Source organism: Scyliorhinus torazame, chromosome 10 (genome assembly GCF_047496885.1).
Source record: "Scyliorhinus torazame isolate Kashiwa2021f chromosome 10, sScyTor2.1, whole genome shotgun sequence".
NCBI lineage: Eukaryota > Metazoa > Chordata > Chondrichthyes > Carcharhiniformes > Scyliorhinidae > Scyliorhinus > Scyliorhinus torazame.
The window spans coordinates 32,578,456-32,604,706 of NC_092716.1; the positions used below are offsets into that span (position 1 = coordinate 32,578,456).

Sequence of the window (26,251 nt, forward strand, 5' to 3'; positions counted from 1 at the left end):
ATCGTTTGCATATGGTCCAACCCGGCAGGACCTCGACATTCTGGCTGCGGGGGCCGTCCTGGTGGGGGGGTATAAGGAGCAGACTCTGGGGAGGGCCTCCACAGTGGCCAGGCCCGCGATCGTTTTCCCCGATTAACATCCTGGCGAACCTTTCTCCCTGAACCACACACATTACTTTGTCATCCTCATATTGCTGTTTGTAGGTCTTGGAGTATGTGCAAATTTGTTGAAGTGTTTCCTACCTTAGAACAGTGACTATACTTCGAGTGTAGTTAATTGACTGCAAAATGGCAATGTACTGAGATTGTGAAAATGGAGGTCGTTTTCTCCTATTTTGGCAATTCGAGGTGAAAAGTGGGGAAGGATAACGATTGGCTGAAGGGAACAAATGACTGGGGACGTGTTAGGGGACAGAAGTCAGGGTAAAATTCTGGGGATTGAAAGTTGAGTGTGGAGCGATTTTCATCGACTTTCATCTTCCAATTATACATCGACAATGTGGATTCAGAAGTCTGAATGAAAGTGGTCAAATTCATAGGGGAGATTGAACTAGGGATGGCGCAGTTGAGTCAAAGGAGGCAAGCAATTGTGTACAAATGAAATTAGCTGTAATAATTGGATGTAATTCTCCGGCCATTCACTGGCGGCGAGATTCTCTGATACCCCGTCAGCACACTCGCGCCCGTGGGTTTCCCGGTGGCGTGGGACGTCTTCAATGGGAATTCTCATTGACAGCGGCTGGAGTAGAAAATCCCGCTGCCAGCAGACAGCACATTGACTCCCGCTGCCGAGAAACATGTGGCTGGGAGAATCTGGCCCAAAATCTGTAACCAAACAAATCAGTGGCTGGTGCAATGGTGGGAGACGAGCAGAATCCTGGAGAAAGGATGCACAACTGTTTCCAACATTCACTTTGGAGGATGAAGAGGCCTCTCATAAAATTACAGCAGAGATAATCCAGGCACAATTCGAGGGGCAGGAAATCATTTGCTCTGAGAGGCTAGTACTGAGTAGGGACTCACTAGAAGTATGCATGGTTCTAAACAATGCACATGGTAAACTCTGGAACATCACTGTAAGATGCCCCAGGGCATCAGAACAAGGGATCTGGTGAAAGGTCAATTTTGGATAGATGTGAGGAAGGCAACCTTCGTGCAATGTTGATCGAAACTCGGTCTGGTCTTCCAGGTCAGGTCGTAAAATTCTTCAATATACAGTTGATTGATATGATGGAAGGTCTGTAATGTTTATTGACATATTCTGCAATGATTAGATCAGGTTAGCTTACTGGCTCCATCATCTATATTAACCTGCGATCTAAAGGCCCCCTTGGACCAACAGCGTGAGATTTCACCCTCCCAGCATTAAAAAAAAAGTGTCTTCTTCTTACCCAAGAATAAATACAGATCCCTCGACTTTAAAGGTGTCAAGAATCTGAAAAAAAATACATTTTACTGACCAGTATTAATTTTTGCCATCACGTTATTTTAAAAGCAAGAAAGATAAAGTCAATATGAGCAACAGCAATGATGGAGTTAAAGAAGGGGGGGACTACATTATAGAAACATTGCATTTATAAGACTGAATTATCAAGTAGCCCGCATAATCCTGAAGTGCATTGATTGAAATGTCATCATGGACAGTAACTGCAATGTCACACAACAGAATCCTCACTAGGGGGCGTGAGTTTAAACCGCAAGCCCTAACTTTACCTGTGGGTCAGATTTTGGTGAGTGAGCAGCAGGGCCAATTTGAAATTTGCCCCTTGCTCTGAAATGGGACACAATATATTTTAATCTGGACTTCCCGATCATTCAAAGCAGGTAATGGCTCACAATCCTGCGGTGCAAAGGCCACCTATCAACAGTCACCAACAGACATGAATGGTCCATTCTGTGGCGGGGGCCTGATAGTCAGTGGGGTGGGAAAGGGGATATTAGAGGCAGGGAGACCTCAGAATTCCTCACTGGTGAACCTACCAGCAGCAAATGTGGGAAAGGAACAGCCTGTGTTTGGAGAAGCAGATCCTTGCAAAGTCTTGAATTTCACTAACCTGTCTCACCAGCCTTTGGAACAGTGGCTCCTGGGGCCACATAAAAAGGGGCCAAAAAGCAGCTTGTGGGCCAAAAGCCTGACGTAGATTAATTGAACTGAATTGAGAACATTAATCTTTGATGGCCGTGGGTCTTCTCATAAACTATTGTGGCTCCCCTCCATGACAGGAAAAGGAATTCACAAACACAAGCAACAGGAAGTAGTAGTAAGGATCTGAAACATTGAGGTACTTGAATCTTCAGTCGCAAGGCACACTTACCACTTTCTGGCTTTCAAACATTACGTTCTTGTAGAATTGGTGAAAATGTTCAAAGGTAAAGTCGTCCTTGGAATTTCCCGTGTCCTGTGAGGATTGACATTTAGTTACTTCACATTGGAATATCTGGACAGCACTAATGTTCATTGCTGTGCCAACTTCAATATAAATGAATGAGATTGCTCCAGGATAAAAAGTTCCTTTTTCCCAGGGTAGAGGGGTCAATTACTAGGGGGCATAGGTTGAAGGTGCGAGGGGCAAGGTTTAGAGGAGATGTACGAGGCACGTTTTTTACACAGAGGGTAGTGGGTGCCTGGAATTCGCTACCGGAGGAGGTGGTGGAAGCAGGGATGATAGTGGCATTTAAGGGGCATCTTCACAAATACATGAATAGGATGGGAATAGAGGGATACGGACCCAGGAAGTGTAGAAGATTTTAGTTTAGACGGGCAGCATGGGCAGCGCAGGCTTGGAGGGCCGAAGGGCCTGTTCCTGTGCTGTACTTTTCTTTGTTCTTTGTTCTTGATACACACAATCTGTCTCATAATCTGAAGCACTGTTGAAGCCCTGATTGCTTCTGATGAAAGATCCTCAACCGGAAATGTTAACATTATTTTTCTCGCTCTGTAGATACTGCTTGACCTCCTGAGTATTCTCAATATTTCCTGCTTTTATTTCAGATCGGCAACATTTGCAGAGGTTTCCTTTTGTGTCACTCATTTTTCATTTTTAACAGCTGGGGAGTATTTTATTTTTTAAATAGCAATACTCCCTCTTGGCCTTTCTCTCCTTCAATAAGCAGAGCTGTAAGTATCTTATCGGAGTGTCAATTAAAGCTGTACTGAGCAGTTGGAGGAAATAAAGGAGCAAAAAGATCATTCGGAGTTGCTTTTTTAAAAAAACTGTGAAAATCACCAAGAGGTAAAGGATTCTTATTAAATAGTGAACAACCGTAAGAATTACATATTCCTGGGGCAGCACGGTGGCGCAGTGGGTTAGCACTGCTGCCTCACGGCGCCGAGGTCCCAGGTTCGATCCCCGCTCTGGGTCACTGTCCGTGTGGAGTTTGCACATTCTCTCCGTGTTTGCGTGGGTTTCGCCCTCACAACCCAAAAATGTCTAAGCTAGGCGGATTCGACCTGCTAAATTGCCCCTTAATTGGAAAAAATGAATTGGGTACTCTAAATTTAGAATTAAAAAAAAAAAAAGAATTACATATTCCTTCAAGGAAAAAGGGAGGTCTTGTGGCACAGTGAGTTACGCTCCAGGTTTAAGTACTTGATGGCCAAGAAAGGTGCGCTCATGATGCGGTGAAACAGGTTGAGTGTGTCAACGTGCAAATCCTTCCAATACACCAATGGCTGGCGGTAGGAGTAGGAGATACTCCTGGTCAGCCATATTTGATGTGGGGTGGCGCCCCTCAAGCTATAAACCCCTGGTGACATTCTAACAACCTGTTCCAGGAATTACTAGCTATGGAAACAGACAAAAGTCTTCCTAGATGCAGGAAGAGAACTGGAATTGGAATTAAGGAAATTCTAAGGGCATAGATTGAACCCTGCCCCCATTTTTTTAAATAACTGATTTAACTGAACCATTAAAACAGCAGACATATGACTGCAATGAATGTATTACACTATCATATGCAAATCTTGAGTAAAGTTTTAAGGCCTATATCTTAAATGTATTCTTAACGTTGTGGCTTATGCACTAATGGACAGTTTAAAAATGGAGATATCCATTATCATTACTCTCACAAGAGTACAAACAAAATACTGGGTTTAATGCTTCTGCTTCTTAAGGTAACAGTAATAGTATTAATAAATCATTGAAACGCGAGGGTGTCCTTATAATTACGTGAAAAACAGCTGGAGCCTTCAAACAGCTGGGCCCAACCATCTTCAGCAGCTTCATCAGTAACCTTCCCACCATCAAAAGGTCAGAAGTGGATGATGCACAATGTTGACCATTCATGAATCCTCAGATACTGAAGCAGTCCATGTCCTATTTCAACAAGACCCGGACAATATTCAGTCTTTGGCTGATAATTGGCAAGTAACATTCATATTACACGAGTGCCAGGCAATGACCATCTCCAACAAGCCCAGGTTCGATCCCGGCTCTGGGTCACTGTCCGTGTGGAGTTTGCACATTCTCCCCCGTGTTTGCGTGGGTTTCACCCCCACAACCCAAAGATGTGCAGGGTAGGTGGATTGGCCACACTAAATTGCCCCTTAATTGGAAAAAATGAATTGGGCAGTCTAAATTTTTTTTTTTAAATGACTGCTACCCATACCAGACACTTTACTCACTTCTAAAGAGCACTTTCTATAGTTTTAGGTCTACCAGTTCATCATTTTCTCAGCATTAGCACTTCATCCAGTGATACTAAAACAGCGCAAGGACAGGGGGTGCCTCCAGGTCCCGCTGGGTCAGAGAATCGGTGGGAGGCGGCATGAATCTGGCCCCACTGCTCCGACGCCGGCTGCCGAATTCTCCGGCGCCGGTTTTTTGGCGGGGCGGGGATCGCGCCGTGCCGGTGGGGGGGGGCCATTGGCAGTGGCCCCCCCGATGATTGTCCAGTCCCCGATGGGCCGAGCGGCCGCCCGTTTTCAGGCAGTACCGCCGACGTGAATTACACAAGGTCTGTACCGGTGGGACCTGGCTCTGAGGGCGGCCTGCAGAGTCCTCGGGGGGGGGGGGATCCGGCCCCGAGAGGGGCCCCCAAGGTGGCCTGGCGCATGATCGGGGCAGTGGGGGCACTCTTTCCATCCGCGCTGGCCTGTATAAAGCTCCGCCATGGCCGGCGTGGAGAAGGAACCCCCTGCGCATGAGGCAACTCGCACCGGCTGGCGGAGGCCCTTCTGCGCCAGTTGGCGCAGCGCCAATCACTCCAGCGCCAGCCTAGCCCCCGAAGGATTGCGGAGGATTGCGCACCTTCTGGGCGGCCCAACGCCGGAGTGGTTCACACCACTCTTTGGCGCGGTGCGGCCCGCCTGGCGGATATTGCAGAATCCCGCCAGAGATGTCTTGCAAGATTCAAACGAACCTCGTGAGATGCCGCGACCTGGATCTCGCCCGCACTAGGCGAGATCCAAATCAGCATATTTAAATGAACCATTAGGCTCATAGAAATATGCACGCACCGGATTCTCCCGCCGCCCAGGAACTAATCGCGTCCCCAGCAAGGCCTCAACCTGATGTTATTTAGTACTGGTCCACACTATTGTTTCCCAGGCCATTAGAGAGCCCCGGGTGGTTAAAGACATGGCATGGTGGCATTCTGGATCTCCCTCTGTAGCCTGGGCACCTTGGCACTGCTACACTGGCATTGCCAAGGTACCTGGATGGCTCTGCCAGGCTGGCAGGGGCACTGCCATGGTGGCAGTGTTGGGTGCCTGGGTTCCAGGATGGCACTGCCAAAGGTCAGGGTCGGAGGGGGGCCATACCGATGAAAGGAGATGAGGGGGTTATGGGAGGTGGGATGAAGGGCGGGTATGGAGGGGCCTCATAAAGGTTGGGGGGGGTGTAGCGCACAAAGACTCCGTGAGACGAATAGAGTGAAGTCGATGAGGCTTTATTAAGTGTGTCTGTTCCCCCACAGCTCAATAGTAGACTGGCCTGCGGGGGAGGACTCCGGCTTCTTATACTCCGCCTTCAGGGCGGAGCTAGAGGTCAACGGCCAACCAGGACCCGGGATCTGTCAGCCAATGACATTAGGGCTTCCAGTCCCACATGACCCCCAATACATACTACCACATTCACCCCTTGTCAAAAATGAACCTGGCGGGGTGATGCTTCGTATGGTGGTAAGGGTTTACAGGGCTGGTCCTGGGAGGGAAAAAAAAACATTCACATGGCAATACAGTATTGTACAATTTTGTCCTGTTTCAACTATTTACAGAGGGTATAGAGAGAAAAGCAAAATGTTCTTGTGAAAAGTCCATATTTTGATTTAGATCGATGCCACGAGTCGGTCGGGCGGTCTGGCCGTCTGTGTCGATCTCCTCGGTCGGTCCCGGTGGTGGTGGTGGTGCTTGTATCGGTGTTGTCGTCTCCGGGAGCCTTACGGTTTCAGCTTGGGCTTTATTCTTGGTCGGGCCTGAGGGGAGGGGAACCGATCCTCCTGGGAAGGGAGTGGTCGCGGGGTGCGGCGGTGGCAGGAAGGGGGGGGGTGAATGGTGTCGGGGGGGTGTGTGTGTTGCCGGCCGGCGCCAGATCCCGCAGGGAGACCGTGTCCTGTCGGCCGTCGGGGTACTCCACGTAAGCATACTGCGGGTTCGCGTGGAGGAGGCGAACCCTTTCGACCAACGGGTCCGCCTTATGTGCCCGCACATGCTTTCGGAGCAAGATGGGTCCTGGGGCCGCCAGCCAGGTCGGCAGCGACGTTCCAGAGGAGGACCTCCTCGGGAAGACAAGGAGACGCTCATGAGGCGTTTGATTAGTGCTCGTACATAATAACGACCGGATGGAGTGGAGAGCGTCCGGGAGGACCTCCTGCCACCGTGAAACTGGGAGGTCCCTGGACCGTAGGGCCAGTAGGACGGCCTTCCAGACCGTGCCGTTCTCCCTCTCTACTTGCCCGTTCCCCCGGGGGTTGTAGCTGGTCGTCCTGCTTGAGGCTATGCCCTTACTGAGCAGGAACTGGCGCAGCTCGTCACTCATGAAAGAGGACCCCCTGTCGCTGTGGACGTATGCGGGGTAACCGAACAGTGTGAAGATGCTGTTCAGGGCTTTAATGCCTGTGGCCGCGGTCATGTCAGAGCAGGGAATGGCAAAAGGGAAGCGGGAGTATTCGTCCACCACATTAAGAAAATATGCGTTGCGGTCGGTGGAGGGGAGGGGCCCTTTGAAATCGAGACTGAGGCGTTCAAAGGGGCGGGAAGCCGTAATCAGGTGCGCTCCATCTGGCCTGAAAAAATGCGGTTTGCATTCCGCGCAGATGTGGCAGTCCCTTGTGACTGTACGGACCTCCTCTAAAGAGTATGGGAGATTGCGGGACTTGATGAAGTGAAAAAACCGAGTGACCCCCGGGTGGCAGAGGTCCTCGTGGAGGGTTTGGAGGCGGATAATTTGTGCGTTGGCACATGTGCCGCGGGATAGGGCATCGGACGGCTCATTCAGCTTTCCGGGACGATACAAAATCTCATAGTTGAAGGTGGAGAGCTCGATCCTCCACCTTAAGATCTTGTCGTTTTTGATTTTGCCCCGCTGTGCATTATCGAACATGAACTCCACCGACCGTTGGTCCGTGAGGAGAGTGAATCTCCTGCCGGCCAGGTAATGCCTCCAATGTCGCACAGCTTCCACTATGGCTTGGGCTTCCTTTTCCACTGAGGAGTGGCGGATTTCTGAGGCGTGGAGGGTCCGGGAGAAAAAGGCCACGGGTCTGCCCGCTTGGTTAAGGGTGGCCGCTAGAGCTTCGTCGGAGGCGTCGCTCTCGACCTGGAAGGGGAGGGACTCGTCGATGGCGCGCATCGTGGCCTTTGCGATATCCGCTTTGATACGGCTGAAGGCCTGGCAAGTCTCTGTCGACAGAGGGAAGGTCGTGGTCTGTATTAGGGGGCGGGCCTTGTCTGCGTACTGGGGAACCCACTGGGCGTAGTATGAAAACAACCCCAGGCAGCGTTTCAGGGCTTTTGAGCAGTGCGGGTGGGGAAATTCCATGAGGGCGCGCATACGTTCGGGGTCGGGGCCTATTATCCCATTGCGCACGACGTAGCCCAGAATGGCTAGCCGATTGGTGCTAAAAACGTACTTGTCCTCGTTGTACGTGAGGTTCAAGGCTTTGGCGGTCTGGAGGAATTTTTGGAGGTTGGCGTCGTGGTCCTGCTGGTCGTGGCCGCAGATGGTTACATTGTCGAGATACGGGAACGTGGCCCGCAACCCATGTTGATCAACATTCGGTCCATCTCCCGTTGGAAGACCGAGACCCCGTTTGTGACGCCAAAAGGGACCCGTAGGAAATGGTATAATCGCCCGTCTGCCTCGAAGACTGTGTACTTGCGGTCACTTGGGCGGATGGGGAGCTGATGGTAGGCGGACTTGAGGTCCACGGTGGAGAAGACTTTATATTGGGCAATCCGATTGACCATGTCGGATATGCGGGGGAGAGGGTACGCGTCTAGTTGTGTGTACCTGTTGATGGTCTGGCTATAGTCTATGACCATCCTTTGTTTCTCCCCTGTCTTCACTACTACCACCTGCGCTCTCCAGGGACTATTGCTGGCCTGGATTTGCCCTCCTTTAGTAGCCGCTGGACTTCGGACCGAATGAAGGTCCGGTCCTGGGCGCTGTACCGTCTGCTCCTAGTGGCGACGGGTTTGCAATCCGGGGTGAGGTTCGCAAACAAGGACGGGGGTTGCACCTTGAGGGTTGCGAGGCCGCAGATAGTGAGTGGGGGTATTGTCCGCCGAATTTGAACGTAAGGCTCTGTAGGTTGCATTGAAAATCTTATCCCAGCAAGGTGGGAGCACAGAGTTGGGGAAGGACATTTAGTTTGTAGTTTTTGAACTCCCTCCCCTGCACCGTTAGGGTAACTATGCAGAATCCTTGGATCTGTACGGAGTGGGATCCTGCAGCTAGGGAAATCTTTTGTGCGCTGGGATAGGTGGTCAAGGAACAGCGTCTTACCAAGTCGAGGTGTATAAAACATTCCGTGCTCCCGGAGTCGACTAGGCATGGCGTCTCGTGGCCGTTTATTAGCACCGTTGTCGTCGTCGTCTGGATGTCCGGGGCCGAGCTTGATCGAGCGTAATTGAAGCGAGACGTGGTTGTAGTAGTGGAGTGGGATCCGTTGTTGCCGTCCAAGATGGCGTCGGGGATGGACAAAATGGCCGCCCCCATACATCGCACGTGGCTGGTGGGTCACAAGATGGCGACGGGGTGGACAAAATGGCCGCCCCCATGCGTCGTACAGGTCTGGGGTGGTCCAAGATGGCGGCACCCTTCCTCCCCTCGTGGTGGCTGGGACCCAAAATGGCGGCGTCTGCGGATCGCACATGGGGCGCTGAGGGGGCTGGGGAGCGCTAGGACCGCGCGGAGCTCCCTCACCGGGGACAGCGGTGGTCGGGACCCAGGTTGGTGGCGCCGGCGGGTCAGACGTGGGGCGCGGGGTGGGGGGTTGGGGAGCGTAAGTGGCGTGCAGGGCTCCCTGTTCTCCCGGGACCGCGGTGGTCGGGACCCAGAGCGGCTGTGCCTGCGGGTCGTACATGGCGTGCTGGGGGGGTTGGGGCGCGTAAACGGCTTGCAGAGCTCCCTGTTCTCCCGGGACAGCGGCGACCTCGCGGGACCGGCACACAACCGCGTAATGGCCCTTTTTCCCGCAGCTCTTGCAGATAGCTGCGCGGGCCGGGCAGCGCTGCCGGGGGTGTTTCGCCTGGCTGCAGAAATAACAGCGGGCGCCGCCGGTGCGACTCGTCGTTTGGACCGCGCAAGCCTGTGGGGTGTCCGGGGGGGGGTGGGTTTGTCACGACGGGCCGTACGGAGCCCAATGGGCTGCCGCGCGGTCGGGGCCGTAGGCGCGGGTATTACGCGCGGCCACGTCTAGGGAGGCTGCTAGGGCCCGGGCCTCTGAGAGTCCTAGCGACTCTCTTTCTAGAAGTCTTTGGCGGATTTGGGAGGAATTCATACCTGCCACAAAAGCATCGCGCATTAACATGTCCGTGTGTTCATTTGCGTTCACCGAAGGGTAGCTGCAGGCTCGTCCCAAAATCAGCAGCGCGGCGTAGAATTCGTCCATCGATTCTCCGGGACCTTGCTGTCTCGTCGCGAGCTGGTAGCGAGCGTAGATTTGGTTAACTGGGCGGACATAGAGACTTTTCAGTGCTGCGAACGCCGTCTGGAAATCCTCCAAGTCTTCGATGAGGGAGAAGATCTCCGTGCTCACCCTCGAGTGCAGGACCTGTAGTTTTTGGTCTTCTGTGACCCGGCCGGTGGCCGTTCTGAGGTAGGCCTCGAAACAAGTCTGCCAGTGCTTGAAGGCTGCTGCCGCGTTCACTGCGTGGGGGCTGATCCTCAGGCATTCCGGAATGATCCTGAGCTCCATAGTCCTTTTTAGGCACGCTTAATAAATTGTAGCGCACAAAGACTCCGTGAGACGAATAGAGTGAAGTCGATGAGGCTTTATTAAGCGTGTCTGTTCCCCCACAGCTCAATAGTAGACTGGCCTGCAGGGGAGGACTCCGGCTTCTTATACTCCGCCTTCAGGGCGGAGCTAGAGGTCAACGGCCAACCAGGACCCGGGATCTGTCAGCCAATGACATTAGGGCTTCCAGTCCCACATGACCCCCAATACATACTACCACAGGGGGGAGTCCAAAAGGGAGGATGCAGTGGCCTGAAAAGAGGGGGCCCTCACCGACCCCGTAGTGGGGTATCCTCATTTTGGGGAATATGGGGTAATGCTTATATGTGCAGAGGATTACATTGTCTGTGGGTCGGGGGGGGGGACCCTCAACTCACTTAGAGATCAGGGCACCCTTTCAAAATGGTGGCCCGATCTCTGATGAGCCGGTCTGACTGGCGAGTTCAGCTCCCCATTGCTGAAAATATTTCTAAGTGTGGGCTGTAGCAGGGGGTAACCCCCAAGGCCCCCCAAAAATAGCTACAAAGTGTGGGTGAATACCGGTCTGGATCTCACCCAAAAAGGTGGCGGGAAACACCCTGCCAAATCCTTCCAAAATGACACTTAGGGCGCGATTCAACTAATTGGGAGCAAAGTCCCATAGCGAGCACGTTTGGCCGTGGGTTTCCCAGTGCTTGCAGCACCAGGAAACACATGGCTATACAATGCAACTCACGTTGTATAAGGAGCCTCAGTGGGGTGCGCGTGGCACAGGCCACACATTGCCCCGTTTGTACGCTGAGGAGCTCTACTCGCTGGAACTCCCCAGTATAGCGAGAGATTTTTAAATGGCATCCTGATCTCCGAGGCCCTTGAAGCGACCCCAGCCTGAATGCACTATGGGAGATGCTGCGCCGCATGTTTGCAGATTTGCCAAACAGTGATCCCGCCCACAATGGGCGGAATTTGCATCATAACATCTCGCAAGATCACGTTAGATTCCAAGAGGCGTGGCGAGCTTGGTAGATCCCGGGAACAGGGTCTCCTGGCTTTTATCGGCCACGCTGCACCGAGGCGGGCTGACATTAGGGCGCAGCATGGCCATTGGCTCACACCCTTAGAAATCTTTTATTGAAATTCGCCCTTTAGCTCTGACCTGAAGCCACTGGAAAAATCAAACTGCCATCAGCAACTGCAATTGTTCCCTCCATTTTTGATTTTCTACACAGCGCTTAGTGCCCAAAGCAGAGGCCGTTAAACCAAGAACCAACAGAGAAACACCTCTGGAAATAAAGCTTAATGTACATATTATTCAGAGAGGTAACAAAGCATACATTTCAAGGGAGGGTAAACAGAATACAACTCTTCGTACTCTTTTGATGAAGGCATTGCTATGAAACATGTTTAACTTCAGATCGCAAACTTGTCACAAAAACTTAATTGGCAGTCAACTTAAAGGATAAATACCCCCATCTTGTCCTTAAGGAACTTCATACTTGGCACTTTGAAGTTTACTTGAGGTAGCATGACCTTCAGCTCCTTGAGGGAGATACTGGAAAAAAGTAAACAATTAATTTATTAAACAAAATGAGAAACAGACTCCCATAGAAGGATAAATTCACTGACCCTGCACTCGAAGCTGGCAGTGGTGTTCAAAGGGAATATGGGACAGAGGGCCCATGATAAGGCTTTGAAATCCACTCCTGCTTTTACTGTGAGTCTTCACAGGGGCACAGGAGCAGGGAACTTATTTCATAAAGTACAAAATAAAAACACATTCTGATTCAAACTAAAACAAAAACATTTTGTCAACAAGTGAAATGAACAGGTAACATTTGTGTGTCCCCACCCCCACCCTGATTCTGGGGCGCGATTCTCCACTCCCGCGCCGGTTGGGAGAATCGCCTGGGTCGCCAAATTTTCCCGCGACGCCGGTCCGACGCCTTCCCGCGATTCACGGAAGTGGCCAGATCGGCACAATCGCATTTTGCGCGGCGCAGTACAGTGAATCGCCCGACACAGCCAAAATGGCGATTCACCGGTACTCCCGCGATTCTCCGGCCCGAATGGGCCGAGCGCCCTGCCCAAAACGGCGGGTTCCCCCCGGCGTCGTCCACACCTGGTTGCTGCCGGCGGGAACAGCGCGGGAACGCTGGGGGGGGGGCGGACTGCGGGGCAGGCGAGGGGGGATCCTGCACTGGGGGGGGCCTCAAATGGGGTCTGGCCCGCGCTCGGTGCCCACGAATCGTCAGGCCGGCCTCTCTGAAGGAGGACCTCCTTTCTTTCGCAGCCCCGCAACATCCGTCAGACATCTTCTTGCGGGGCGGACTCAGAGAGGACGGCAACCACGCATGCGCGGGTTGGCGGCCAGTTATGCGCCGCCGGCCGTGTCATGTATGCGCAAGGCCTGGCGCTCGTAAATGATGCGGCGCCGCTCCTCGCCCATTATCGGGCCCTGAATCGGTCGGGATAGGGGCCGTTTAGCGCCGTCGTGAATCTCAACGGCGTTCACGACGGCGCGACCACTCTGCCTCCATTTCGGAGAATCCCGCCCCTGATATTTAGATGACAGTGAACAGTAAATAAGGTGAATAGAAAAATTACTCAAGCATTTTAAGCCAAATTAAATACACATAAAACTCCGGCCAGGATGCATGGAAACAAGTGGCACTTTTAATAAACTTCACAATCCGCTATTCCCGCCCCCCTCTTAGAGATCCCAAAAGGACAGCTTATCTGTTGAATATCCCTTTGCCTGCGGTTGCATAATTTTAAAGAGGTCATGCCCTCAACCTCGTAATGAACTCTGCAAGGATATTTCCTTCCCCCTGCCGAAATCCAGCCAGTCATGTGAGACCAATCAGACGGCAAATCCACTCCAAAATTAATACTGATATTTCATTGCACTTTGCAAAAATGGCACTTCTGTTTAAATCTGTGATCTGAATTTCAAGTCAGACTATGTTAGCACTTAATTGGAGAATTAAGCTGATAAATTTTAGTTCCAAAAGAACATTCAGTTATCATATTCAACAATGTTTAACCAATCCAAACCAGACTGGCAAGGTGAGGAGGAAATATCTGTTTCAGCTTGGGTTTTTTCCCAAAGCCTTTTACTTCACACTGCAAAAGTCATCTTTCATAGGTGAGTTAGCACTTCCCATGTTCTGAAGTTTGATACTATTTGCTAAACTTCTACTGGGTGAACAATAAGCCTTTTATCATTGGGTATGCTTTAGAAATAATACCGGCCCCTTACAGTTCTTTCCCACCTTTTAACTTGTCGAAATATGGAATGCTGACAGAGCATCTCGATCAGGTTCAAAAGGAATTCGAACTTATGAAAAAAGTAGCATTATATAAAATTGTACACAATTAAATTAGCTACTTTTTAAAAAAGATGTCTTTTTAAATTTACTTTAAAATGTTGTTCTTCAAATGAAAACACCAGTTCTTTTAAAGAGTCCTACCTCATATTCATTACGTTTGTTAATTGAGCTAATAAGAATTGCAGGAGCTTGTTATTCTTATGCCCCGATTCATGTGACGGGTGGCTACAGTACCATGAATCATGATAGAACAATGTACAAGGGTGAAAGGTGCTCTGTGATGCTTGTTCAAGCAATTTTAAAACATTCAAGAGAAAGAAGAAATATTATTGTCTTGCCGGGACACCAAGTATAGATAGCAACCTGGTAATTTCCAAATGGGCAGTATGTGCTGATGAGAAAGCCAGTGTTTAATATTTCACAAGCCTCGAGCAAGTCACCTGCAATTAGATATAATTTTTTTATATAAACAATTTAGAGTACCCAATTCATTTTTTCCAATTAAGGGGCAATTTAGCGTGACCAATCCACCACATCTTTGGGTTGTGGGGGCGAAACCCATGCAAACACAGGGAGAATGTGCAAACTCCACACAGACAGTGACCCAGAGCCGGGATCGAACCTGGGACTCGACGCCATGAGGCAGCAGGGCTAACCCACTGCGCCACAGTGCTGCCCTGCAATTAGATATAATTACTGGTGATCCTCGGCAGCACGGTGGCGCAGTGGAGATTGCACATTCTCCCTGTGTCTGCGTGGGTTTCGCCCCCACAACCCAAAGATGCGCAGGGTAGGTGGATTGGCCACGCTAAATTGCTCCTTAATTGGAAAAAAATGAATTGGGTACTCTGAAATTTATTTCTAAAAATTACTGGTGATCCATATTTTTTTAACTTGGGTGAGTTTTGCATCTTTTAAAACCAAGACAGCACATGATACATGCATCCAATAGCAAACCAGACATTTAGCCCACTCATTGTTCTATAAATAGGATTAGCTAAATTAGCTAAGGATTAGCATTGTTCTACAATAGGATTAGTTAAAAATCAAAGGGTATATTGAGCAATTTGAATTTTTGCAATCAGGTGATTGATGGAATTTCAAACAGTAATGGCTCCAGCCAGAGTAGCGTGTGACCATATGTCTATAAAAAGCAAACTCAAGCGCAGTGGTTAGCACTGGGACTGCGGCGCTGTGGACCCGGGTACAAATCCTGGCCCTGGGTCACTGTCTGTGCGGAGTTTGCACATTCTCCCGGTGTCTGCGGGTTCACACCCACAACCCAAAGATGTGCAGGTTAGGTGGATTGGCCACACTAAATTGCCCCTTAATTGGAAAAAAAAATTGGGTACTCTAAATTTAAATTAAAAGAAATAAAAAGCAAACTCAATTCAGCTGCAGTTTACAGAGATCAATTTAAATGTTTCCACTTCACCTAAGCAAAGTTCTGTATTGAAGGATAACATTTACATTTGCCCTGAAATAAAATTTGTCAGATCCTGGGGCCATCATAAACGATACATCGACAATTGAAAAATGGTGACAACAGCTTCAACTAAGAAACACCCAGGCCATTCAAAACTTCTGAATTACAGCAATAGCCAGCTTTGGCAATGAGAGGTGGGTGACAGACAAATGGAATGTCAGGACCCCAATTTGGCAATATGAACAAGTGCTGAGAACACATCATTCTACACCAGATATGTTTCCTACAACATGACCATGGGAGCATCCAACAAGGTTGGGCTGAGCCAGTTGTGTATCCTTTGCTCTCAATTGTTCAGCTATGAACCAACAACACAGATAATGGGCCGAATCTTTCCCCCCCCGCCCGCCGCAAGATCGCCACGGGCGGGACGCGGACCATGCAAAGATCCATTGACCGCGGGAATTTTCGGTCGCCGGGCGGGCGTGGCCGGAGAATCCCGTCCAATGTTTTATTCCAAAATGCTTTTTGTCTTTCACCACTAAGTGGTGTATGTGCACGTTGCATGGTAGAGATAGCATGAAGATGTTAAATATCTATCCAAAAAAAACGTGCATCCTATGCAGCACTTAAACAAGTAACAAATACATTTCTCAAATGTCCGAATTGAAAATCAGAGCTAAAACTTAGGTCCTGAATTTTCTCTGCCGTTGTGTCATTATTTGACTGTAAGGAGTCATAACATTGGGTGTGACCCCAATACACCAGGGCTGGAATTCTCCACCAATTCACGCCAGCGGGATTCTCCAGTTCCGCTGCAGTGAATGGAGTTTTGGCTGAGCGCCAAATTCTCCGTCCTAACTGCCGTCGGTCACGGGACGAACTCAGATTGGAGAATCCCGGCCCAGGTCTCTGTCCCTTTTTGTTCCAGTTTAATATTTCCCCAGAAGTGAGACTGGGAGTGTAACGAGTGACTGGAAATCCCACCCTGTTGCACTTCTGCCAATGGAACCGATCCACAGGATTACCAACAATCATTTTGCGCTCAACAAACAGGTACAAATATATTAGAAATTGCACTGTTTCCTATGTGCCCACACACCATCCCTTTAACTGAACCAAATATTTAACACGCTTACTTCCTGTTTAAGTATTTCAAAAGTGATAAAAGGTTGTATCCTATGCCATGCCCTGTGTAAACCTAGCAAGTTCAAACCAAGTAAACCAAACATGTTTTATAGATTAAAATCATACGTATATATATGTGTGTGTGTAGATATATATATATATATAAATAAAAATATACATATATAATATGTATATATTAATGTATACACATTTATCATAACCAAGTTTTGCAGTCTATCAGATTAACAGATCAGCATCTGTTTTATATTAAAAAACTAACACGCACAGCAGTCAGTCATACAGGCTCCACATTCAAGAAACCCGATCTGTTCCTCTACTTCAACTTCACTTTCCCACCCACCCCCATATCCCTTGATTCCCTTAGTTCCCTAAACAAATCTATTCATGCCACCACTAAAAGAAACGTAATCCAATGGGGATCGAAGGGAGAATCCTCCATTGGCTGGAGTCAAATGTGACATAAAGGAAGATGTTTCTCATTGTCAGAGGACAGGCATCATGGTCGGAGATCCTCAGAGAACCATTTTCAGTCCGACGACCTTTAGCTGTCTCATCCATGACTTTCTCTTTGTCACACAGTCAGGAGTAGAACGGGTTCATGATAATTTCACAATGAAGCGGCCCACAGCAGGACGTCAGCTGACAAGTGGTTGATAACATGCCATGACCAGTAAGTAGGGGCTGGTTTAGCACAGGGCTAAATCGCTGGCTTTGAAAGCAGACCAAGGCAGGCCAGCAGCGCGGGTTCAATTCCTGTACCAGCCTCCCCTAATGGGCGCCGGAATGTGGCGCCTAGGGGCTTTTCACAGTAACTTCATTTGAAGCCTACTTGTGACAGTAAGCCATTTTCAAGTGGCAAGCAGTGATCAAGGGAAGCCTTATTTCACTAGATCTGACGACAATGTATATTTATAATACAGATTTGGCATTGTAAAATATCCCAAGGCACCACACGGGAGAAATATCAAACAAAATTTGACACCATGCAACATAAAGAGACATTAGAGTAAATGAAAAAGAGGTAGGTTTCCTGGTGAATCTTAAAGGAGGAAAGTGTGGTCGACAATTGAAATGTTTGCAGAAGGAATTCTCAAGCATAGGACCTGGGTAGCACAGTGGTTAGCACTGTTGCTTCACTGCGTCAGGGTCCCAGGTTCAATTCCCGCTTGGGTCTCTGTCTGTGCGGAGTCTGCAGGTTCTCCCCGTGTCTGCGTGGGTTTCCTCCGGGTGCTCCCGTTTCCTCCCACCAGTCCCGAAAGACGTGCTTGATAGGTGAATTGGGCATTCTGAATTGTCCCCCTGCGTTACTGAACAGGTGCCGGAATGTGGTGACTAGGGAATTCTCACAGTAACTTCATTGCATTGTTAATGTTAGCCTACTTGTGACAATAATAAAGATTCTTATTATTATGGGCAACTGAAGGCATGATGACCAAAAGTGCAGCAATTAAAAACTGGAATGCTCGAGGAGCCGGAAATAGAGCAGCGCGGATATCTTGGAAGGCTAAAACAAAAACAAATTACTGTGAATGCTGGAAAGCTGAAACAAAACCAGAACATGCTGAAGAGAGGCAGAAATGTGATGTGGTGGAACTGACCCTTGTTCTGCTCCTGACACATTCTGCTACCTGACTTTTAAAACCACTATTAGCACCTACCCTGGTCTTTAACATTATCATTAGCACTCCCTTTGTCTTGTGTTCATCTTTGCTAAATCTCTGCTGAGCTCCCATATCTCCCTCCTCTTCTATTTTGTTTCACCCCCTTACGTAAACAGGATATAACCCATCATATTCCTACCTCTCTTCAGGTCTGAAGAGTCAGACAGACGCGAAATATTAACTCCGTTCCTCTCTCTCCCCAGGTGCTGCCAAACCTGCAGAGCATTCCAACATTTTCTGGTTTTATCTCGGAGGGCGAAAGAGGTTCCAGAGATAGGGTGGAGCAAGGTGATGGAGGGACTTGAAAAACGAGGGTGAGAATTTTAAAATCGAGACACTGCCGGCCGGGAAGCCAACCTAGGTCAGCGAACACAGGGGAAATGGGTTGACAGGGTGTTGGTGCGAGTAACGGCATGGACAACAGAGTTTTGGATGGCTTAAGGTTTATGAAGGGTTTATGATGGTCGAAAATGCAGCTGAATAGTCAAGCCTAGAGGTGACAAAGGCATTTCAGCAGCAGAGGGGCTGAGGCAGGGTGCAGGGTCAGAGGTGGAAAGAGGCGGTCCTGGTGATGGTATGGGTGTGTGGTCAGAGGATCACCTTGTGGTCAAATACTAGTCCGAGGTTCCAAACTCTGGTTCAGCCTCAGGCAGTTTGCTTGGGAAGGGGTGGGGGTTGGTGGTTGAGGAATGGAGATTTATTGGAGGACCAAAGATAATGGCCAGGATTCTAAACCTCAGAGACTAAGTGGTGACGCTGGGACTGAAACATGTGGGTTCTCCAGCACCGAAAGCGGCGCTGGTCTTGGAGGATTCAGGACGTGCTAACGGGACAGCACCGATGCCACATGCAACTAGTACAATTCCAACAAACTCTGGCGTGTGATTTGCCGGGGTGGGGATTGGCACTTCCTGCATATAGGCACTCCACTCCTCACACACCCTCATCCCATATGGCCAGTGGCAGTTAGTTCACAGTGGGCAGTCACTGGTGCGCGCAGCCGCATGGCTGCCTTGAAGGCTGCGGCAATGGCGGTTTGTGCCTATCCACCCCGACCCTCGGCCCATCTCCTGGCCACCACCACCCCCTGCCCCTCGCTACGACAGACACCCCTGGCCAGCGGCACAATTGTCAGCACACTATGGCGCTGTTGGACACTTTTCGTACCCCTCTCTCTCCCTCAGCAGCCACGGCGCCTGTTTCCCGAGTTTAAATACCACAAGTGAACCTTACAGTCGGTAATTCCTCCTGGCGGAGGCGGAGCATCGTGGGGTGCACGGAAACTTCCGGGTCGGGCCCGTTACTGATATGCCAACGGCGTTTACTTCACAATTTGCATGCCCACGCTGGCGTGCAGCGTGGAACGCATTCACGCTGTGGTCGAGGCACCGGAGCGTGGCATTCCATTGGGCGCCTGACGGCAGCCTCGATTTCTTCGCCGTTCCGGCGTCGCTGGAAGGAGAATCCCGTCCAATGACCTTGGCCTTCCATCGTCAACATCTGAGGGACACCCTCACTAGCAGCTTAACCTGACTAACCCGGGCTAAAGGAGTACAGCGATTTGATGAACCTTACCTAGTTCGTCTTGTCGAGTCCACTGAATAAAATTGTTTCCTCAACCAACTGCAAAGCAAAGAAAACATGCGAGTGAAACAGGTTCTGCGACACATTGTCATGTTTTCATTCAGAGGCTTCTGGCATCAAGTTACAACGTAACGATTCAAGCCCAATTATGTCATGAGGCAAAGTTCTAGCAGCGTATTAACGTCAAGAGAGCATCAGAACTAACTGCAGTTAAAGTAGTGAGTTCCCGAACAGCAATTCATTTCATGCATCATTTCCTGGACCTCTTCATGTCTTGAAGAAAAGTTCTTTGAGGTTTTCGAAAATGGTTGCTATTAATCTTTAAAAAATGCAGGAAGCTCTACGTGAGAGAACACAAACCTCCAGCGCATGGACAGTTTACTAAACTATCGTTTGCTGTATTCAGTATTATTTCTAATTTATTGATGTACATCAGCGCTTAGTTGCAGAATGGGTGAAGCAGCTTAAACACAAGACAGACGAAGGATTTCGCTACCTTTCTATTCGTAATGGGGTCAGTGCAGCGTGAGTCTCCTTATACAGAATTTCCAGTCCCTTTAACCATTTGGAAGCTTCTTCTTTTGAATTAGCTATAAGGATAGAAAAGACATGTGAACTGCTGGTTACTGGTCTCAGCTCAATTACAGATACAACATAGGAATTGTTTTTAGACTTCTGGATGGTAAAATGGGTTTAGCGTCAGTACGTGGCACTCCGAATGTCCCTGGAGCTCCAAACTGACATATTTGTGGGGTCATACTGGTGCAGGCCTCAATGTGCACATGGGGAATGTCCACCAGGATTATGGGAAGCATGATGTCATCAACGTGCAATGCAATACAATGCAATGGCAGATTTGACATAAGTGATGATCTTGCTTCAATCAACTCCCTCTCTTAAGCTCATATAGCTACAAATGTGACGGCGCAGAATACTGTCATGTTGAAACAATTGGCACGATCTACCAGCCACGTGGCGTAGCGTGGCCTGTAGATGCCGGGAAACCCCACTTCTGGGATCTACCCAGCTCACTACACCTCGCGAGTTCGAACGTGAACTCGCAAGACATCGCAATGGGAATCCTGCCAATCTGTACATGGGAGCGAGACAGCTAGTCTCACTCTAATATGCAGTTCCCTCAGGTAACTGAGTGTTAGTATCTATCCCCTTTGCCTCAGAGACCTCAGGCAAGCGCCATTTAAATACTAGTCCCCACAAACGGGGATCCGATGGACTTGTGAGGGGTCTTTCACGGGATTCGAGGCCTCCAGGTGCATGCCCTCTGGACAGGGTGGTCTCCTGACACTACTGGCACCACCCGGGGCCCCTGGCAGCGTCACCTGGGTGTCAGCCTGGCACTGTCAAGGTGCCGAGGTGACACTGCCAACTGGCAGGGACACTGCTAGGGTGCCAGGCTGGCACTGCCAATGTGCCAAGCTGGCATTTTTTTCACTGACAGGGATCAGGCCCGGGGTGCCATGTGCACATGAGGTGGGGTATAGGGGGGCCCCGAAGACCCCCTGGGGCTTTTCGGAGGTTTGGAGGGTCTCGTCGGGGATGGGTAGGGGATGGGCGATAGATTGGGTTTCTCAGTGCAAGAAATGGGACAAAGTGTGGGCTCGGTCGAGCGTTTCCCACTGAGGCCTCGTATCTAACCGGAGTCACGTTACATGCTGTTGTGTTTCTCGGTGCTGCGAGCACCGGGAAACACGCGGCTAAACGCGCTGGCTATGGAACTCTGTTCCCATTTGTTTAGATCGGATCCATTGCCTCTGCTGCCTGGACCTCTCTGGTGGAACCCTGCAGCACTTGGCAGTACAGGTGTCAAGATTCGAGGTGGCCTTTTGCACAACATTGTCATCTTGAGGGAACAATCCTTGCCAACAGCGGTACGATGGCCAGCTGAGGAGGAGGGGGGGAGGGAGAAGGCACCCAGACAGCCCCTTTCTGCCCACAGGTCTGTGAAGAACTCACCTGAGTGCAATACCAGCAATTACAACCCCAAATTCCCTAATTACCAACCATGCCACACAATAGTCCCTCAAAACTGTGCGGCAAGGCAACCGCACAGCAATCTGGAAGATCCCGCGTAGGCCGTTCACAAGCCAACCCCTTTAAGTTACAATGTACGCATGGGCAGACAAAAAAATTTAAAGGGGCTGTACACTTGAAGAGTTTTGACCATGCATCACAAAATAATATTGTGGCTGTTTAAAATTAAGTCTGCAGTCCTCAGAGGTTCAAACAAACAAAGAGCTTTATCAGAAGATTTTAACACTACACGCTGCCCACGCAAACAACGTCAGGTGATCAGTCTCTTAAAGTGCCCTGTTCCACTGCAAGGCTGCTGGTGAGGAAACACTAGAAGCACCATGAGTACACAACATTTTCCTGCCCCTTTAAATCAAAGGTCCCTGACACAATAAACAGGGCAGGATTCTCCTGTCTGCCAGCCGCATGTTTCTCGGTGGCGAGCCGTTCACTGGTGTCAGGATTCTCTCTTCCCACCGCTTGTCCACAGGATTTCCCATTGAAGCCACCACATGCAGCGGGGAAACCCCTGGGCAGGGGTGCAATCCCAGCTGGAAAAGAGAATCCATACGTTCGGAGAATTCTGGCCAGTATAACATTAACAATCAATCAACAACAACAGTCAATACATCAGACACTTCGGAGACCGTGGGCGTCATTCTCCGACCCCCCGCCGGGTCGGAGAATGGCCGTTGGCCGCCGTGAATCCCGCCCCCGCCGAAGTCTCCGAAGGGAGAAAAGTCGGCGGGGCGTTAATGGCGCCGCTGCCGCGGAGAATGTCACGGGTCTGCGCAAGGCAGCCGATTTTTGGCCTGCCGATATTCTCCCTTCCGGATGGGCCGAAGTCCCGTCGACGTGATGACCGTTCACGTCGACGTGAATCAAACCTCCTTTTCATCGGCGTGTCCCGGTGCTCCAGGCTCACGCCGACCAGCGACAAGGTGAGTGACGGCCTGGGGGGTTGGCTCTGGGCAGGAAATGGCGTGGCCGCAGACTGATTGCCTGAGGAGAGGTGTGTCTCGGCTTGTGTGTGTGTGCGGCGGGGGGGGGGGGGGGGGGGGTGGTTAGAGTAGGCTGGGCTCCGGGGGAGTGCCAGGAGGGGGTCCGTGCCGGGGTGGAGGTTGGGGGTTGTGGAGGGGGTCCGTGCCGGGGTGGAGGTTGGGGGGGGGTCCGAGCTGGGGTGGAGGTTGGGGGTTGGGGAGGGGGTCCGTGCCGGGGTGGAGGTTGGGGAGGGGGTCCGTGTCGGGGTGGAGGTTGGGGGGGGGGGGTCCGTGCTGGGGTGGAGGTTGGGGAGGGGGTCCGTGCCGGGGTGGAGGTTGGGGGGGGGGGTCCGTGCTGGGGTGGAGGTTGGGGAGGGGGTCCGTGCCGGGGTGGAGGTTGGGGAGGGGGTCCATGCCGGGGTGGAGGTTGGGGGGGGGTCCGTGCTGGGGTGGAGGTTGGGGGTTGGGGAGGGGGTCCGTGCCGGGCTGGAGGTTGGGGGGGGGTCCGTGCTGGGGTGGAGGTTGGGTGTTGGGGAGGGGGTCCGTGCCGGGGTGGAGGTTGGGGGGGGTCCGTGCTGGGGTGGAGGTTGGGGAGGGGGTCCGTGCCGGGGTGGAGGTTGGGGAGGGGGTCCGTGCCGGGGTGGAGGTTGGGGGGGGGTTCCGTGCTGGGGTGGAGGTTGGGGGTTGGGGAGGGGGTCCGTGCCGGGGTGGAGGTTGGGGGGGGGGTCCATGCTGGGGTGGAGGTTGGGGGTTGGGGAGGGGGTCCGTGCCGGGGTGGAGGTTGGGGGGAGGGTCCGTGCTGGGGTGGAGGTTGGGGGTTGGGGAGGGGGTCCGTGCCGGGGTGGAGGTTGGGGGGGGGGTCCGTGCTGGGGTGGAGGTTGGGGAGGGGGTCCGTGCCGGGGTGGAGGTTGGGGAGGGGGTCCGTGCCGGGGTGGAGGTTGGGGGGGGGGGGTCCGTGCTGGGGTGGAGGTTGGGGGTTGGGGAGGGGGTCCGTGCCGGGGTGGAGGTTGGGGGGGGGTCCGTGCTGGGGTGGAGGTTGGGGGTTGGGGAGGGGGTCCGTGCCGGGGTGGAGGTTGGGGGGGGGGTCCGTGCTGGGGTGGAGGTTGGGGAGGGGGTCCGTGCCGGGGTGGAGGTTGGGGAGGGGGTCCGTGCCGGGGTGGAGGTTGGGGGGGGGGTCCGTGCTGGGGTGGAGGTTGGGGGGGGGTCCTTGCTGGGGTGGAGGTTGGGGAGGGGGTCCGTGCCGGGGTGGAGGTTGGGGAGGGGGTCCGTGCCGGGGTGGAGGTTGGGGGGGGGTCCGTGCTGGGGTGGAGGTTGGGGGTTGGGGAGGGGGTCCGTGCCGGGGTGGAGGTTGGGGGGGGGGGTCCGTGCTGGGGTGGAGGTTGGGGATTGGGGAGGGGGTCCGTGCCGGGGTGGGTGATGGGAGGGCAAATGAGTTGGTCCACCTGGCCAGGTGCCAGCCTCCAACAGTTGGACCCATGCGGTCCATGCCACCTGGCTGGGGGGAGGAGGGGATATGGGCAATGATGACATGTCGTCGTTCCCCTCCCCCCCACCAGGCCGTCATGTTTTCAGACCATCCAGCGATGTTGGCCGCCGTGGTGGCAGCCGCTCATGTCTATGTTGCCCTGGATGAGGAGGAGGAGGAGGAGGAGGAGGAGCGTGTCAGAGAGGCGGCGCAGGCTGCCGCAGAGGGGCAGGCGGCAGCCGCCCAGGCTGGAGGGACACCTGACCGACAGGACGAGGAGGGGGAGGAGGACGTCGTGGCCCCACGGCAACGGAGGCACCCGAGGGCGCCCCGTGTGTACCGGCCCCGGCAGTTATACCAGGACCTCACGGACCGGGAATGCAGGAGGAGACTCCGGATGAGCCGGGAAACCATGGCACACATCTGCCACCTGCTGGCACACCTGTCACCGCGTGGCACTGGCGGGGGACACCCTCTCCCCGTGTCCGTCAAGGTTACGGTGGCCCTGAACGTTTATGCAACGGGGTCATTCCAGGCACCGAGTGGGGACCTGTCCGGCATATCGCAGACATCGGTGCATCGGTGCATCCGGGCAGTGACAGATGCCCTTTATGCCATGGCGCACCGCTACATCCGCTTCCCCGTGGACCGGGCCAGCCAACATGCCCGGGCCGTGGGCTTCTCTGCCGTTGCCGGGTTCCCCATGGTCCAGGGCGCGATCGATGGGATGCACGTCGCCGTGCGGCCACCTGCAGAGAACAGGGCCGTGTTCACTAATAGGAAGGGGACCTATTCAATGAACGTACAGGTGGTCTGCGACCACCGCATGATGATCCTGCACGTCTGCGCCCGTCACCCAGGCAGTGTACACGACTCATTCGTGTTGTCGCGGTCATCCATCCCCGGCATGTACGAGGGACGCCATCCCCGGCTGAGGGGCTGGTTGCTGGGCGACAGGGGCTACCCATTGCGATCGTGGTTGATGACGCCTATACGGAGGCCACGCAATGAGGCGGAGAACCGCTACAATGATGCCCATGTAGCGACAAGGGGAGTGATCGAGAGGTGCTTTGGCGTGCTGAAGATGCGTTTCAGGTGCCTGGACCTCTCTGGGGGCGCCCTCCAGTATCGGTCAGATAGGGTCGGCCGCATCATTGTGGTGTGCTGCGTCCTGCAAACATAGCCCAGCAGAGGGGCGATGTGCCGCAGGCAGAGGAGGGCGGAGTGGAGGAGCAGCAGGAAGAGGCCCAGTCCTCCCCAGATGAGGGGGATGGGGGCAATGGTCAGGGCAGACGGGGTAGACACAGGCGGGTGGCTGTCCACCGTTACCGGCTGGCCCAGCGGGCACGGGACAGACTGATAGACGCCCGCTTCACTGACTAGATGGGCGTGGGAATCGGGTAGTATGGCCACAGACCGTACACCATGACAACAGCCGACCACCCACACCCCCCACCCATCCACCCACCCAGCACCCTCACCCCCCTCCCCAACCCCACACACCCCACCCGCATGCACACCACCCCCCCACCCCCAATTGCCGATCCACCGGCGGCACAACGGGCCGGGCTCACCCAGTTGCGGGTGGACGCGTGTCTATCGCAGGCCATGGAGGATGATGACAACCCGCCTCCGATGAGCTCCTGGCTCTACATCGTTGGACTATGTCTGACCCATGGCCACAGTACCACCATCCACCCGGACCATCCCTGCATGCGGCTGTGACACTGCAGCGCACGGTCCCGTCCTCTGCCCGGGGGATGTTGATGGCGGCCCAGGGGGAAGGGGGCAGACTCACCTGGGGCTGAGGTAAGACCACCCGTCACACACACACTTGCGCTCAACGTACATGACACGCCCGCACACTTTGGACAGAGCACAAAGGCAGCTTCGGTAGGTGTAACATTGACTTTAATAACCAAAGGAGTTCATGCACGTGCCCTAGCCCCTAAAACTCATCTGTGCCCTGCACCCGTGCCAACTTACTCAGTGTCTAATTGTTTGGCCTTACGGGCCCTTTGACTACGTCTACGTGGTTCCCCAGACGGTCCAGCAGAACTGGAGGTGGACTCCTGTGATTCCTGCCCTCTGACACCGGATCCCTTTGGCGGCCGTTTCCTGAGGCGTCCTGGCCTAGATGGGCCAGGCTGCGGCCCGGGCGACTGGGATGGCGAGCTGCCAGCCTGTCCTGCCCGTTGCCCACCCGATGCACCTGGGACGGAAGGGGGGGGAGTCCGAGGTGTCGCGGTG

At 52.5% G+C, this 26,251-nt stretch overlaps 1 protein-coding gene across 1 annotated transcript in view; it reads right to left on the reverse strand.

Moving 5' to 3' along the window:
- plcg2 (phospholipase C, gamma 2) overlaps nt 1-26,251 on the reverse strand; it is a 291,774-nt gene that overhangs the window by 92,234 nt on the left and 173,289 nt on the right. The window contains exons 3-7 of the mRNA XM_072517925.1: nt 20,022-20,115; nt 19,517-19,564; nt 11,844-11,928; nt 2,315-2,398; nt 1,391-1,434 (exon numbers count right to left, since the gene is read on the reverse strand). Of these exons, the coding sequence (XP_072374026.1) occupies nt 1,391-1,434; nt 2,315-2,398; nt 11,844-11,928; nt 19,517-19,564; nt 20,022-20,115 (355 nt within the window). The remainder of the gene's footprint in view (nt 1-1,390; nt 1,435-2,314; nt 2,399-11,843; nt 11,929-19,516; nt 19,565-20,021; nt 20,116-26,251) is intronic.